Here is a 16,719-nt window from a genome sequence, read left to right on the forward strand (position 1 = left end):
GGTCAGAATGGGTTAAGGTTTCTCTGACTTTGCCACCTGTATTGTCTATTTAGGGCCAGATAGCAATTAAAGTTTACTTTGGGTTTGTTGTTGTTTTGAGACAAAGGTTTTCGTATTTTTGTTTCTGTTGATTAATAATTTGGTCGGGTAGGATTTGTTGTGGAATGATGTTGCTGTCCTGAGGCTGGTTATTGTTGGCTGATGGTTTGTTAAGCGTCGGGACCAGCTGACTGAGGGGACTCTCAGGGCTTAAAGCCCCCAAAAATCCCAAGACTGAACATGATTTTTTGCAAATCTGCACTGATCTCATTAAATGACCCCTATGAAATCCGCAGGCCTGAAATCAGTCCCCAGGACTGAGAACTTTAAGCCCTGGGACTCTTCTCTATGTTCAACTCTTGGCTTTTGAGGGCTTTATAAATGATAGGATTTGTAATGATAGGATTTATAATGATAGGATTTGGAGCAGGGGTGGACAACTTTGACGATGGAGAGGGCCACTATATTTGCACACTTACTCGGACTCCAGAGGGGCCTACATTGCATATTTCTGTCGTAGAAGAAAATAGCCGATCTACAAGCTCAAAACGCGTCCCACTGCGACACATTTTGAGCTTGTAGATCGGCTGTTTTTGCTACTACGATGCCACTTGCATCATATATATTTTTTGCCATTTTTTTTAATGGATTGGCATACGTTTGTATTTAAGTGGAAAAACAAAATCAACAAAAGTCTTAAAAAAAATCAATTTCTATGTACTGTACCAAGTTAGTCAATTGATATACAAACTGTGAACAGCACTAAGACTTGTTTACATCAGAGTCCTGGACCTGCATTTTCAATGTTATGTAGACGGCACTATAATTGTATTGTATATAGTCATAGCACGCCATAGTACATATGTATAGCATAGTAGTAAATATGTATAGTTTATATGTATAGTGTATGTATAGTTTCATTATATAGATATTCCACTGTTACTTTCTTAGCTTACGCATGTTTCATGATAAATACTTGTATGTGATGTATTCCCATGCTTTTGTTCTTGCTTAAATGTAAGTCGCTCTGGATTAAGAGCGTCTGCTAAATGCCTACATTTTAAATTGTAAATTGTAATTAATCAGAACATTTAAAGAACGTACAAATGAAAAACAGGAAATCATCATATAAAGAAAGTAAAAACTATTTTCCATTCCACTGGAATGGAAAATGTTCCATTTTGATACCCTTTATCACAGCTCTGTGCCTCGAAGATTCTATCTAAACAGTTCCTCTGTTTGACCGCTGGGTGTCGCCTCTGCAACACTAAATAGCTTTATAACGTGTTACAGTTAGTTTAGTAGCAGGCCTTGGATCAATAATCAAGAACGACTATATAGTGTCTATCATGTATTAGTATTTGATCCATTTTTATATATTTCCATATCTACGAAAGTAAAAGCCACCTTGTAAGAACAATACATTACATTATTTAATATGAATTAAGTATAATTAATATAGCAGCTATAAGCAGCCTTGTTTTTAAATTGAGAACACATGACACACGCAGTCACGCGCACACACACACACACACACACACACACACACACACACACACACACACACACACACACACACACACACACACACACACACACACACACACACACACACACACACACACACACACACAAAGAGACACAAAAATAACATACAATCCCCCCCCCCCATACCGTAACATGATATGTTTATTGTATGTATTGTTGTCAAGACAAACACAATCAAACCAGAGATGTGCACCCCCCCCCCCCCCCTATGAGCCAGCCAGAGCAGGGCCAGGCATTCTAGATGATCACCGAGATGGAAAATTGGAAGCAGAGGCGATTGTTGTCGAGGAGGAGGAGGAGGAGGAGGAGGGGACACCCTCCCCCCCCCACCACCCATCCACCTTCCATTCAACCAACCGTCCGAACCGAAGACAGTAGTCTACAGTCTGCCTCCTAATGAGGCTGAGCGAAGCGAACTGTAGTTATGAAAACACCAGTATAGCTTTATATAGCGAGCAATGTGGTCAAACGCATACATGTAAATATTAGAAGGCTGGACTCTTAAATGTTGACCCAAACGGAGGAGGAGGAGAAGGAGACGAACGCAGTCAGCTGAGGAGGAGTATGCAGCGACACTGACACATCATCACAGACAAGACAGTCAACTGACACCGAGTCCTCCTTCCTTCCGTGGCCGAAGAACTGATCTGCAAACCCGGGATAAATAACCCTCCCCCCCCCCCCCCCCCCCCCGCGTGAAGAAGCACAGGTGGGTGGAATTATATGTAACCATACCTGTTGTATGTGTGCGTCTCTAAATGTTATGATGAATTGAAAATGGTGGACCCTCTTGTAAACAAGTGTAATGCTTTATGGTGTCGTCCACTCACTGTTAACAGTTTTTTGTGCTTGAAATGTACTGTAATCTCAATCAAACAAACAATGTTATTGCCTTTGAAGCGGTTGCTACTGTATGTGCCAGGCAGTGTGTAGTGACTGTTGTTGTTACATTGTAGCTACTATAGTAGCTAGCATGCCTGCTAACAGCGCTCTGTCTCATGCGATACAGTTGATTACATTGACTACTCTGCAATGTCAGCACTATTATGTAATGATATGTCTAGCCAGGGAGATTTAATTAATGATCACCCCCCCCCCCCACACACACACACACACACACACACACACACACACACACTGTGACACACACCTTTATTGGAATCTAATAATCTCTCTCAAAGGTTAATCATGTATGTTGGCAACATGTTCTACTTTACTCCACGTGTAGTTATTCAGGTGTATACTGACTGAGATACAAGACTATAGTACAGATTATATATGATTATATGTATTATTTATGCTCCTATGATAAGTAGGAGCAGATACACTGTTTGTTTGTTATTGCTTGTTGTCACACCAGAGATCTGTAGTTTGGAAGCTTCCTCCCTACACATCCTGTTGCATGTCAGTGTCACATGTCAGCACAGACGTGCCATGTTACGACTTTCACTTGACTAGAGTGAGCAGAAGAGAAACATGAAGCTAGCCGTGTTACTGTACAGTGGCGTGGCTCTGTTGCTAATGAATTATAGCAAACCATAACAAATAACATGGAGGGAAAATAACTAAAAAAAAAGTAAAAAAAAAAACATAGTTGTCTGGTCGCTTAAAAAAAAAGCTCGTTGTGCCATTTGCTCAATTGCTATGCCATTTTATTGTCTTTGCCTGTTAAACCCATTCTGACCTGAGATCAGATTCATACGAGGTTTCCGCCGGACACACACTGGTCTGATGAACCCATTCTGACCTGAGATCAGATTCTAAAAATGTCAGTCGCTCTTAGATTTTTCAAAAATAGCAGACCTACAAGCTCGTATCGCGCCACTCGGTGGCGCGATATGAGCTTGTAGATCTGCTATTTTTAAATAGCTAAAGCATAACATGATGCTGACACCAAAATGGATGCCCGGTCAGAATGGTCCGGTCAATTTAAAAAAAAATATTTACATATTTTCCATTCTCTAAAACATTTGCATGTGAATGATGTGCAATCCTCCAGGTCTTGTTTCCATTCCATGCAAGGAAACATTCCTGTGAGGCTCTGACTGCACTGCCCAGGGTCGCTCACAGCAGAGCAGGGAGACAGAGAGAGGTCATTTGCCAGTCAAATGGAGTTTCCATCTGTTCCTTCCCATATAGCTTAATGCTCGTTAATGCACTGCCTGCATGTGATGGTGGTATGGTTACGGTAGCATCTCTAGATTGCTTCATTTGAATGCGTGACTGTCCGGCTGCGTGGATTAGCTCAGGGCTGCATCGATCCATGTGTACAGTACAGTACACCGCGTATACTGTACCTCCTCCCATTACTGTACACTACGGTCACTGCAAAGAAGATTTAGCACAGCATGCAGGCCCTGCCGCGCCTCGCAGCGCAGCTATCGAGGTTAGTGGTCATTTACAGATACTAGAGCGGTGCCCGTTGGGGCCTCTAGAGCGGTGCCCGTTGGAGCCTCTAGAGCGGTGCCCCGTTGGGGCCTCTAGAGCGGTGCCCGTTGGGGCCTCTAGAGCGGTGCCCCGTTGGGGCCTCTAGAGCGGTGCCCGATGGGGCCTCTAGAGCGGTGCCCGTTGGGGCCTCTAGAGCGGTGCCCGTTGGGGCCTCTAGAGCGGTGCCCCGTTGGGGCCTCTAGAGCGGTGCCCGTTGGGGCCTCTAGAGCGGTGCCCGTTGGGGCCTCTAGAGCGGTGCCTGTTGGGGCCTCTAGAGCGGTGCCCGTTGGGGCCTCTAGAGCGGTGCCCGTTGGGGCCTCTAGAGCGGTGCCCGTTGGGGCCTCTAGAGCGGTGCCCGTTGGGGCCTCTAGAGCGGTGCCCGTTGGGGCCTCTAGAGCGGTGCCCGTTGGGGCCTCTAGAGCGGTGCCCCGTTGGGGCCTCTAGAGCGGTGCCTGTTGGGGCCTCTAGAGCGGTGCCCGTTGGGGCCTCTAGAGCGGTGCCCGTTGGGGCCTCTAGAGCGGTGCCTGTTGGGGCCTCTAGAGCGGTGCCCGTTGGGGCCTCTAGCGGTGCCAGTAGGGGCCTCTACAGCGGTGCCAGTAGGGGCCTCTAGAGCGGTGCCCGTTGGGGCCTCTAGAGCGGTGCCCGTTGGGGCCTCTACAGCGGTGCCCGTTGGGGCCTCTAGAGCGGTGCCCCGTTGGGGCCTCTAGAGCGGTGCCCGTTGGGGCCTCTAGAGCGGTGCCTGTTGGGGCCTCTAGAGCGGTGCCCGTTGGGGCCTCTAGAGCGGTGCCCGTTGGGGCCTCTAGAGCGGTGCCTGTTGGGGCCTCTAGAGCGGTGCCCGTTGGGGCCTCTAGCGGTGCCAGTAGGGGCCTCTACAGCGGTGCCAGTAGGGGCCTCTAGAGCGGTGCCCGTTGGGGCCTCTAGAGCGGTGCCCGTTGGGGCCTCTACAGCGGTGCCCGTTGGGGCCTCTAGAGCGGTGCCCGTTGGGGCCTCTAGAGCGGTGCCCGTTGGGGCCTCTAGAGCGGTGCCCGTTGGGGCCTCTAGAGCGGTGCCCGTTGGGGCCTCTAGAGCGGTGCCCGTTGGGGCCTCTAGAGCGGTGCCTGTTGGGGGGCCTCTAGAGCGGTGCCCGTTGGGGCCTCTAGAGCCGTGCCCGCTGGGGCCTCTAGAGCGGTGCCCCGTTGGGGCCTCTAGAGCGGTGCCCGTTGGGGCCTCTAGAGCGGTGCCCGTTGGGGCCTCTAGAGCGGTGCCCGTTGGGGCCTCTAGAGCGGTGCCCGTTGGGGCCTCTAGAGCGGTGCCCGTTGGGGGGCCTCTACAGCGGTGCCCGTTGGGGCCTCTAGAGCGGTGCCCCGTTGGGGCCTCTAGAGCGGTGCCCGTTGGGGCCTCTAGAGCGGTGCCCGTTGGGGCCTCTAGAGCGGTGCCCGTTGGGGCCTCTAGAGCGGTGCCCCGTTGGGGCCTCTAGAGCGGTGCCCGTTGGGGCCTCTAGAGCGGTGCCTGTTGGGGCCTCTAGAGCGGTGCCCGTTGGGGCCTCTAGAGCGGTGCCCGTTGGGGCCTCTAGAGCGGTGCCCGTTGGGGCCTCTAGAGCGGTGCCCGTTGGGGCCTCTAGAGCGGTGCCTGTTGGGGCCTCTAGAGCGGTGCCCGTTGGGGCCTCTAGAGCGGTGCCCGTTGGGGCCTCTAGAGTGGTGCCCCGTTGGGGCCTCTAGAGCGGTGCCCGTTGGGGCCTCTAGAGCGGTGCCCGTTGGGGCCTCTAGAGCGGTGCCCGTTGGGGCCTCTACAGCGGTGCCTGTTGGGGCCTCTAGAGCGGTGCCCGTTGGGGCCTCTAGAGCGGTGCCCGTTGGGGCCTCTAGAGCGGTGCCCGTTGGGGCCTCTACAGCGGTGCCCATTGGGGCCTCTAGAGCGGTGCCCGTTGGGGCCTCTACAGCGGTGCCCGTTGGGGCCTCTAGAGCGGTGCCCGTTGGGGCCTCTAGAGCGGTGCCCGTTGGGGCCTCTAGAGCGGTGCCCCGTTGGGGCCTCTAGAGCGGTGCCCGTTGGGGCCTCTAGAGCGGTGCCCGTTGGGGCCTCTAGAGCGGTGCCCGTTGGGGCCTCTACAGCGGTGCCCGTTGGGGCCTCTAGAGCGGTGCCCGTTGGGGCCTCTACAGCGGTGCCCGTTGGGGCCTCTAGAGCGGTGCCCGTTGGGGCCTCTACAGCGGTGCCCGTTGGGGCCTCTAGAGCGGTGCCCGTTGGGGCCTCTAGAGCGGTGCCCGTTGGGGCCTCTAGAGCGGTGCCCGTTGGAGCCTCTAGAGCGGTGCCCGTTGGGGCCTCTAGAGCGGTGCCCGTTGGGGCCTCTAGAGCGGTGCCCGTTGGGGCCTCTACAGCGGTGCCCGTTGGGGCCTCTACAGCGGTGCCCGTTGGGGCCTCTACAGCGGTGCCCGTTACAATTTACAATTTTACAATTTAGGCATTTAGCAGACGCTCTTAATCCAGAGCGACTTACATTTAAGCAAGAACAAAAGCATGGGAATACATCACATAAAAGCATTTATCAATATCATGAAACATGCGTAAGCTAAGAAAGTAACAGTGGAATATCTATATAATGAAACTATACATACACTATACATATAAACTATACATATTTACTACTATGCTATACATATGTACTATGGCGTGCTATAACTATATACAATACAATTATAGTGCTGTCTACATAACATGCTATAAGTCTGTGTCAAATGCTATCTAAGCCAACAGAAATGCTATCTAAGGGGTTAGGGGTTGGGGCCTCTAGAGCGGTGCCCATTGGGGCCTCTAGAGCGGTGCCCATTGGGGCCTCTACAGCGGTGCCCGTTGGTGCACTGGCCTACTTGGAGTGATGCAAGTTGGAAATTGCAATATCCCACCCAGATATTATGTCTGATATTTTATGCCCATATATATATATATATATATATATATATTCTTTGTCAGGCATGCCCAAATATAGAGTCAATGCATACGTCAGAATGAACAGACCAGCTCCACAGGCTATATGGACCCCGGGGCAGAAGTCCTGTCTAGAGACCTTTTGGGGTGGTTCTGGACAACCGTGGATCCGACCGACTCGACGCCGGCCACTGCACCCCCTAACGGTGGTGTGGAGCGCGTGTGGCGAGCGGTTCTCGAGTTACTGTACGTGCATTAACACTACGAAGTCTGAAAAAATTTCACTACTACTCAGTCGGCTCACGGTCAGGGGGACCGTGTTTTTGGTGCGATTTGATTGGCCACTCTCTCCCCCACTGATCGTCCCTCTCCAGCTGGAGAAGACATTGTTCAAGCCTGCATCCCATTTCCAACGAATTAAATCATAATATGTTTCTTAACACATGTTTTCACTCCTAAAATGTATAAAACTAATAATACATGTGAAAAATATTTATTTTGCCGTTGCCCGTTACTATATTGCAACATAGCCATGGAAGAGTGTCGCGTTGCTGCCTTTTGTTGTCCTTTTTTTTTCTTCCAGAAGAGCAAAGATCACTTGTCTTTTCTCGTGTGTTATCGATGTAATTAATATATCTGACCCCACGTGATGTACAGACTGCTTGACTAGGCATGTAAACATGACATAATTGTATTAATGTTTAAGTGTAATGATGTTATTGACCGGATTGTCCGTAGTCCTCCAGCCGTTAGCTTACAGTTGCTAATATTATAAGCTAACAACATTACTAAAGCCAATGTATTGCATTAAATGCGGTCTGTCCGCGGTAAATTACTTATACAAGTGAGTCGCGTTATATCTACCTAAATTACCAGCCAAAGTACATTCCAAATAAACAATTATTAGCCACGTTATGTTGTTATATCAGTTTAATTAATAAAAAACATCGCATTTGTCGGCCGTTAGCACTGTGAATTCAACATCCGGTGAGGAGAGGATACGGATCGTGTATGTATTGTGTATGGAAATCGGCGCATACAGACAGATACACGACCGGATGTAAGCCTTGCACACTAAATAGACATTTACATGCTTTCCTGAGAGGGAGAGAGAGAGAAAAAGGAAAGTTTTGACTGACAAAGAGCTGGCGATATTGAGCCTATATGCCAGAACAAATTAATCCACAGCAGCATGCCTACATACGTTCCACGTCGCTTGCAGAAAGAACTGTTCTTTTGACTGACAAAACATTTAGCGGTTCGGGAGGTCTATCTGGTTGGAATTATTTCAAACACTTTATTTTGTATCGCGCGCATCGGCAAGCGTTCTCGCTTCATGGAAAGTAAATGTCGGGTCGTAACCGAGCATTCAATAATAATAATAATAACAATGATAATAATCATTGTATTCCTATTCCTATTATCTTATCAAAATAATAAACAAATTCCAAGTTAATTAATCAGCCAAACGTATATGATTTAATTCGTTGGACATGGAATGCAGGATTGAACAACAACAACAAGAATGCCTTCTGTTTGTGTTCTTTTTTTTTCTCCACTTTCTTTCAATCATAACTCGCTCATTTTTTGCTCATTTAAAAAGATTCAAAATACCATGTAAACTATGGAATTGGGGCTTTCATTTGGTATATAAATCGGTTGTGTAGGCGCTCTCTACGAAACGATATCAAGTGAAAAGGAAATGTCGGGGAATCACCATTAACACCATTATCAAGCAGCGCAAACAAAAGACGAGAGGGGGAGAAAGGGGGACAGTTATATTTAGCCTGTCCAACTACTAGTTACTTTGACCAACAGTATTACAAGCAGCATATAGTTCACATACATGACGAAATACGACATTAGAGTTATATATTGTCCCCCTCTATTATATAGAGGGGGAAACATTATAGGCTACGCAATGTAATTAATATATATTTGATTGATTGTGCCAAATAATCGCCTTTTTCCCTCCACCCCTCTTTACATAACTCGCTTATTTTTTGCTCATGTAAACTACGGAATTCTGGCTTGTGTATGCCCTCTCTACGAAACATATCAAGTTGAAAAGGAAATGGGGCAGCTTGCAGATTAACCATTTTCAGAAAAGTGGTATACATTTAGGCAACAATTAATGTGCTATTGTGCTATTCTCGGCCAATTTTCTACCGATTGTCCTAATTCCAAATATATAATCCGTGAAGTGTACATTTTCATTGGGTGTATAATAATGTATTCATAAGAGAGGGAAGAAAATAAAAAATAAAAGTGAGTGCGTGTAGGCAACAATGACGTCTCCAGCTCCAGAGGTGTGAACGAGTGGTGCGGGGGTGGAGGGATAAAGGGGGAGAGCGGTCGAATGGGCCGATATAGTCAGACTGAGTAAGAGATATATGCCTAAAATCATATTTACAAAACGTTTCAAATGGGGAAAAAAACAGAGATGATTTCAATCGAATATTTAGACAAAGTCATGCAAGGGGAACTTTCTCTGGACTCCATGGGCTGAGAAAATAAACATTGAAATCTCAAATTCGGTCAGAACGGCTGCTCAGACTTCCTAGTGTTAAGAGACAGAGACAGTAGACTTATTGGTGCATTTTAGTCGCACAACTCGTAGCTACGATGCCGCCAACTTTATTTTATTACTGACGTTTCGACAAAAAATGCAAGGTATGATTTAGTTAGTCATTTACCACAAAGTGTTGTAAGTCAGTGTGATTTAATTTGAAAGTATAACATTTTGTATTAGCTGTTGTATTACGCCAGTATTGTGGGTTGGTTAGTGCCATGCTAGAGAAGCAGTATAGAGCACCGAAGTCCTGACGTAACTCGCTCATCCCGACGATTCCCCTGGTTCGCGGAAGTGATTTCTCTATGGAGAATAACATGGGGTGATCTTAATATCGTCTACTATAAGCGTTGTGGTCCAAAAATAAACAAGCTGTCTCGGCGTTATTGTCAGGGAGGTGTCTCTGTATCGTTTGCAACAGTCAGTCACTCATATATGATACAGTCTGCTTCTAGTGAAAATCTAACTATTTCAGCAGCAGTAACATTAGCGTTTTCTCTCAGTCAGTTGATTCTTCATATCCATATGAGTGAAGCGGCCGGGGTGACATGTTTATTTTTCAAACACAGTTGTTATATGAGGCGATCTAAAATCGCCTCAATGGGGATTTCAATGCAACTAAACAAATACATGAACCTGGGGACAGACGCCCTCTACTGAAAGTGACGTCAGACTTCGGTGCTCTATAGTCATATTTAATCGGATCAGATTTTCAGAAGTATGGTAAATGATAAATTGATCATTCTTTTGGTCAGGTTATCTTCTGTGCCTAGGAGTATTTATAGAGCACAGAGCTTGCAACTCATTATATCATGTTTGTTAATAGGCTTGTTAAAATGCTAAGGCTTATGCATCATTAGAGTACTGTGTAGACAGCTGTGGGACACTTTTGGCTATTTGAGAGTGACTGGATGCATTTTGTCCTAAAAAGCACCAAATGTGCCCAAAGATATGGTGGTTATCTCACATTTCACACCCGATGACATCACCCAGGCAGTGGAAGGCTGGCCCGCGTTGCTAATTTAACCCATTTAGGCCTGACATTTAAAAAATGTTTTCTAAATCCTGAGGGTTTTCTTAAATACGTATGTTTCTATATCAGTCAAGGACCCCAAAGATTATATGTAGGCTGATAGGCGTCCGACCCCCCCCATCTGAAAATATGTTGTTCCAGGGACCCCCCAAGAAGAAAGGTTCACCCTGAAAGAATATATTTTCAAAGATTTGAGGCACATTTTCATTTTGCTCTAGTAGATCAAAGAGCTTGTAGATCTGCTATAGCTAAAGTATAACATTATGCTTAAAATACCAAAGCTAGCCAAAGGATTATGTTGTTAAAATAATTAAGTCTCTATTATATAATTTATGTTGCTGGCTGCACAGTAGGTAAGTGAAAATCTAGTTGGATGCAGCGTTTGCTATACTATCATTTGAGCTTTAGCTTTACACACAGGGTGATTTATTTCTTCATCCAACCTCAGTTGAAGTTGGCATCTCAAGCTAAACACCTGTGTGAACTGAGTGTGGTGCAACTATACATTTATTGTTATAGTTACTGTACTGTACTGTACTGTACTGTACTGTACTGTACTGTACTGTACTGTACTGTACTGTACTGTACTGTACTGTACTGTACTGTACTGTACTGTACTGTACTGTTTATGCTTATGTTTATTAAAGGATCCCCATTAGAGACACATGAAAGAGCCTCTAGTCTTCCTGGGGTCCTAAATAACACAAATACAATACAGATGTACAAGTAAAAATTCACATTAAAACAGGAAAAACTAAATTAAAAATACAAAAACAAATTCACATGATAAAAACTATTAATAAACTCAAATACTCAAATCAGTTATATACTTGACAAATTGGCAAGGTATCGTTTGACATTTCTTTTGTACTGTACTGTACTGTACTGTACTGTACTGTACTGTACTGTACTGTACTGTACTGTACTGTACTGTACTGTACTGTACTGTACTGTACTGTACTGTACTGTACTGTACTTTGATTATATTTGGAAAAAAAACTTTGAGAAATGACAGTTTTCCGGAACATCCAGACCCCCATGAACGCGCCCAGGGGGCCTGCCTGGTTCCGGCGAGCCTTCCCGCGTCGATAAATGACAGAGTTACCATGTTGCAGCTTTCCGTGCTCGGACAGACAGACACAGGGACACGCATACTGTACATACATACTGTACATACGTATAGGGACACACATACAGTATAGCTGCGTAATGGAGCGGAGGAGGCACGGCTCAAAAACACGTCAAGTATGATGACAGGGTAGGGCACAATTGAGGATGACTTCTTGTGGCAGCCTTCTGATACTGTAAGTGTAATCCATTTTAAAGCCAGGTCCACTCCAGTCCAGAGCAGAGCAGGACTCTGAAAATGACCAGGGGGAAAATAAATGCAGAGTTTATGGTTTTATTTTTAGTTTCCACCCACTTCTTTTTTTTTTTTTTATGTTTTTTTTTGTGGCTTTCACCTTTATTTTATGGAGGGACGGACAGTAGGCTGACAGGAAATGGGGAGAGAGATGGGGGGGGGGGGAGACATGCAGTAAAGGCCGTCGGGATCGGGAGTCGAACCCGCGGCACACTGCCAGACTGGATTTATACCAGCCAAGGTGCCTGGACCGCTGAGCCATGGTCCAGGCCGTTTCCACCCACTTTTGTATCTCTGGTTACCATCAGTAGAAATGTGTTGCCAGGAAGCTGTATTCATGTTGCTGTTTTGACATTCCAAAAAAAAAATGAAAAAGAAGAAAAATAGCCACGATGCTGGAGGTTTATTAACAGACATGGTAAACCTGACAGTCTGTCATTACTCCACACACACAGTGTTCCATAGTCTGTGTCAAGCCGAGCTACTATGTGCGCTTGAGCTGGAGTTCTCTCTCTAGGTGGTCCTCAGACGAGCCCTCCATTGAGCTGGAGTTCTCTCTCTAGGTGGTCCTCAGACCAGCCCTCCGTTGTCGCTTCCAGTCATCCCGGTTCTCCATACATCCGGCCATCTCCTTGATGCTTTGCGCTCCTGCATGTGTCTTGAGTACATCCACACATATGTTAGTATGGGATGTCCTCGTGACCAGTGCCCACTGACTGCACCAGTTTGCTGGCTGGCAGCTCCTGGTGTCTTTGGCAGTGTCCTGCAAGTTTCATTCTCCCGTCTGCTATTTTGTAAGTGCAAATAGCTACAGGTAGCATGATGTTGCATTTGCGTCCTTAAAGCGATTGCGGTCAGCAAAGTTGGACTTCCCCCATTTACCCCCTCTCCTATCGTCCATGAAACGCGGTGAACTTTTACTACCTGACACTGACTGCCGTAGCACCCAACACCACGTGACCCGTTTGTGAATGGTGTGACCATTGATCCAAAACTGTGGAATGCACTTCCCATTGCAGTCAGAACTGCAGCATCACTCCCAATCTTCCGCCGTAGTCTGAAAACCCACCTTTTTAGACTCCATCATGGTCCATAGCACTTACCCTACCCCCTTAGATAGCATTTCTGTAGACTTAGATAGCATCTGATACAGACTTATAGCATGTTATGTAGACGGCACGATAATTGCATTGTATGTAGTCATAGCACGCCATAGTACATATGTATAGCATAGTAGTATATATATATAGTTTATATGTATAGTCTCATAATATAGATATTCCACTGTTACTTTCTTAGCTTACGCATGTTTTATGATAAATGCTTTTGTGATGTATTTCCCATGCTTTTGTTCTTGATTATTGTAAGTCGCTCTGGATTAAGAGCGTCTGCTAAATGCCTAAATTGTAAATTGTAAATTGATTCAGTTGAAAACCATAACAACCGGGCGCCCGCTGGCCTAGTGGTCCAGGCGCGTCATGCCACATATAGGCTCTGGCCTGACAGCACGTTGCGTGTTCGAGTCCCGTTCATGACGACCTTTGCTGCATGTCTCTCCCGGACCGCTCTCTCTCCCTCTTTCCTGTCAATCTCCACTTGATACTATCAATAAAGGCGATCAAAAACAAATCTTAAAAAGAACAATCAAACAATCAAGCTCTCTATACCTGTCACCAACAAACGTCCTAGTCTCATATCACAAATATAATAAATATATATTGCCCAGCTCTACGGCTGACCCCTGTGGGGAAAAAGCATTGAAAATCTGATGAGGGAATCCACTTCTGTTCTGTTCTAGTAGGACTATACATTGCTCAAATAAGCAATTCTTTCCACTCAAAAAGCAGACTGTGTCATTTCTCACAGGACGGTGTTGCACATGGTAAACTGTTACCACATGGTAAAAGCAGAAGCTCTAGTAATCTATGTGGATTTAGCCCGAAGCTGGGGAAAAGGGAGAGTGACATACGCCAACAGTCTCTTGTCACCTGCACTACGGACCCATTGTTTCCATTTTGGGATGTTCATTCCCTGAACTTGCATAAATGACTTTTTTTCAGTCCGGATGACCTAGGAGTTAAATGACTGGAGCTGAATAGAATCAGAGGCAGTTGTAATTAAATAGTTACATGCACTGTTCTGCTGGGAAGGCATAGTACATTTCCAGACTGCTCACTCTGCCTAAAGACATTTAAATCTACTGCTATAACTTAACACAATAAAAATAATCACTTCTCTTGAGTCACAGGAGCAGAATTCTATTGTAGGACCCAATTGGAGAAGTAGTTCATTATTTTTGATTGTGTCCTGTGACTCCTGTCACTTCGGCCTGAATGGAACTAAGTCTAAAGGCTTAACCTTTGGCTTGTGGATGAGGTGGGTGGATTTTTTATTATTTGACGTAGCCAATTCTTTTTTTACCCCCCTTTTCTCCCCAATATAGTCTCTCAACTCTCAAACTTTATTTAAATTATAAAGCACATTATTACAACAACCTGCTGTACAGGTTAAAACAAAGAAACAAGAGTCTTTATGCCAATTGATTCCTCCCCTCACACATTTCTGTGTTGTCACTGCCGTTGTATCCTCCTGACTCACCTGCCAGTGAGGAGCCCCCATCGGGAGGACGTACTGTTGTATCCTCCTGACTCACCTGCCAGTGAGGAGCCCCCACCGGGAGGGACATTCTGTTGTATCCTCCTGACTCACCTGCCAGTGAGGAGCCCCCACCGGGAGGACATACTGTTGTATCCTATACTGACTCACCTGCCAGTGAGGAGCCTCCACCGGGAGGGACATTCTGTTGTATCCTATACTGACTCACCTGTCAGTGAGGAGCCCCCACCGGGAGGACATACTGTTGTATCCTATACTGACTCACCTGTCAGTGAGGAGCCCCCACCGGGAGGACATACTGTTGTATCCTATACTGACTCACCTGTCAGTGAGGAGCCCCCACCGGGAGGACATACTGTTGTATCCTATACTGACTCACCTGTCAGTGAGGAGCCCCCACCGGGAGGACATACTGTTGTATCCTATACTGACTCACCTGTCAGTGAGGAGCCCCCACCGGGAGGACATACTGTTGTATCCTATACTGACTCACCTGTCAGTGAGGAGCCCCCACCGGGAGGACATACTGTTGTATCCTATACTGACTCACCTGTCAGTGAGGAGCCCCCACCGGGAGGACATACTGTTGTATCCTATACTGACTCACCTGTCAGTGAGGAGCCCCCACCGGGAGGACATACTGTTGTATCCTATACTGACTCACCTGTCACAGTCACACTCCCTCACCTCCCCTCCCCTGAGCCTGAACACACTCCCTCACCTCCCCTCCCCTGAGCCTGAACACACTCCCTCACCTCCCCTCCCCTGAGCCTGAACACACTCCCTCACCTCCCCTCCCCTGAGCCTGAACACACTCCCTCACCTCCCCTCCCCTGAGCCTGAACACGGATATAGATGCCCAACAAAGCCGGTTTCGCTAGCTTGGCATTCCGTAGATGTGGTTGTGTGTGAGTGAGATGATATGATATGGTATTATCACGTTTTATTGCAGATTGTACAAAAGATACAATGGTTATTGTAATGTATATTTATGAGCAATATTATGAGAGCGTAGTGATGGTGTTGGTCAAGCACTAGAACTAAACAGAGCAAATGCAATGGCCTGGTGGCCTGTGGAAGAAACAGTCACGTTTAATGTCTGAATGATTACATTGTGGGGCTTTTTATAGGACAGTGCTCTCCCGGGGGCTAAAGTTGTGCTTGTTTATTATCGGGCTATGATTTCTAAGTGCCGTCTCCTCTGACCCGTGTGATAAACCTGAAGCTATATTCATGCAGTTTTATTTCTTCTTTATTTAGGCTCATGTCTCTGCTGTCCATTTAGGTTGTTGGAGCTCTCTAATAGTACTCAAACTATAACGATAATTATGCTGGCTTAATAATAATAATAATAATAAAACTTTATCTGTATAGCACCTTTCATGACATCAAATGCAGCTCAAAGTGCTTTACAGAACAATGGAGAATAAAATACAAGCAAAGCATAAAAGAAAAGCAAGGCAACGACATTAAAAAACAAGCAGTAATGCAATACAGTGAGGACATGAATAACAAGAAATATAAGATCACTTAAAGGCAATGTTGTAGAAGTGGGTCTTGAGCTGAGCTTAAAGCACAGGGTTAAAGCACAAACCTATCCTATATAACAGTTGGCCTCACATCATGCCAACGCAAAACAGTCCTCGAATGCACCGCCGGCACCCGTGCCTCTTGGAAATACCTGGTTTCTGAGTTTGAATTGAGACAGTTACTGTAATACTGTAATACAGTTACTGTAATACTGTAATACAGTTACTGTAATACTGTAATACAGTTACTGTAATACTGTAATACAGTTACTGTAATGTAACTGAAATACCTGGTTTCTGAGTTTGAATTGAGACAGTTACTGTCGGCTCCGCTTTGCACTCGGAAGCCTCGGTGAAAGAAATCCCTTAGAGACCATCAGCTTTAGTTTTTTGTTCTCTTCCATTAACAAGATGCTCACTAATCCTTTTTAAGACACATTTTCATTACAGCAGTAATATGTTTTCTCCCACACGGTCATGGTGAGCACTGTGTGCCACACATAAAAGTCTGTTATGTTTACGCTCTTATCATTGCTATTTCTCTATCCAATGCAGCTGCAATGTTAATGCCCAGCAGCACCCACGTTGTTTAGATATAAAGGATCTTGGGCCCATTTAGTGCCTTTTAAAATGAGGTTAGGTCTGGTTCAATGCTGTCTTACAGAGAGGATTGTGTGCACATCTCAATGCCTATATT

The 16,719-nt window shown here is 46.0% G+C and overlaps 2 protein-coding genes across 3 annotated transcripts in view; one reads left to right on the forward strand and one right to left on the reverse strand.

Moving 5' to 3' along the window:
* Positions 1 to 14,676, reverse strand: part of zdhhc17 (zDHHC palmitoyltransferase 17) — a gene marked incomplete at its 5' end in the record, with an annotated part of 60,001 nt that extends 45,325 nt beyond the window's left edge. Inside the window, one exon of the mRNA XM_083757403.1 lies at positions 14,644 to 14,676. Coding sequence (XP_083613529.1) covers positions 14,644 to 14,676 — 33 coding nt within the window. The remainder of the gene's footprint in view (positions 1 to 14,643) is intronic.
* osbpl8 (oxysterol binding protein-like 8) overlaps positions 1,981 to 16,719 on the forward strand; it is a gene marked incomplete at its 5' end in the record, with an annotated part of 166,617 nt that continues 151,878 nt past the window's right edge. For both annotated transcript variants that reach the window (XR_014568794.1, XM_083757795.1), the window contains one exon: positions 1,981 to 2,296. The remainder of the gene's footprint in view (positions 2,297 to 16,719) is intronic.

This window comes from Protomyctophum parallelum, assembly GCF_964188405.1.
Source record: "Protomyctophum parallelum genome assembly, chromosome: 22".
Lineage (NCBI taxonomy): Eukaryota > Metazoa > Chordata > Actinopteri > Myctophiformes > Myctophidae > Protomyctophum > Protomyctophum parallelum.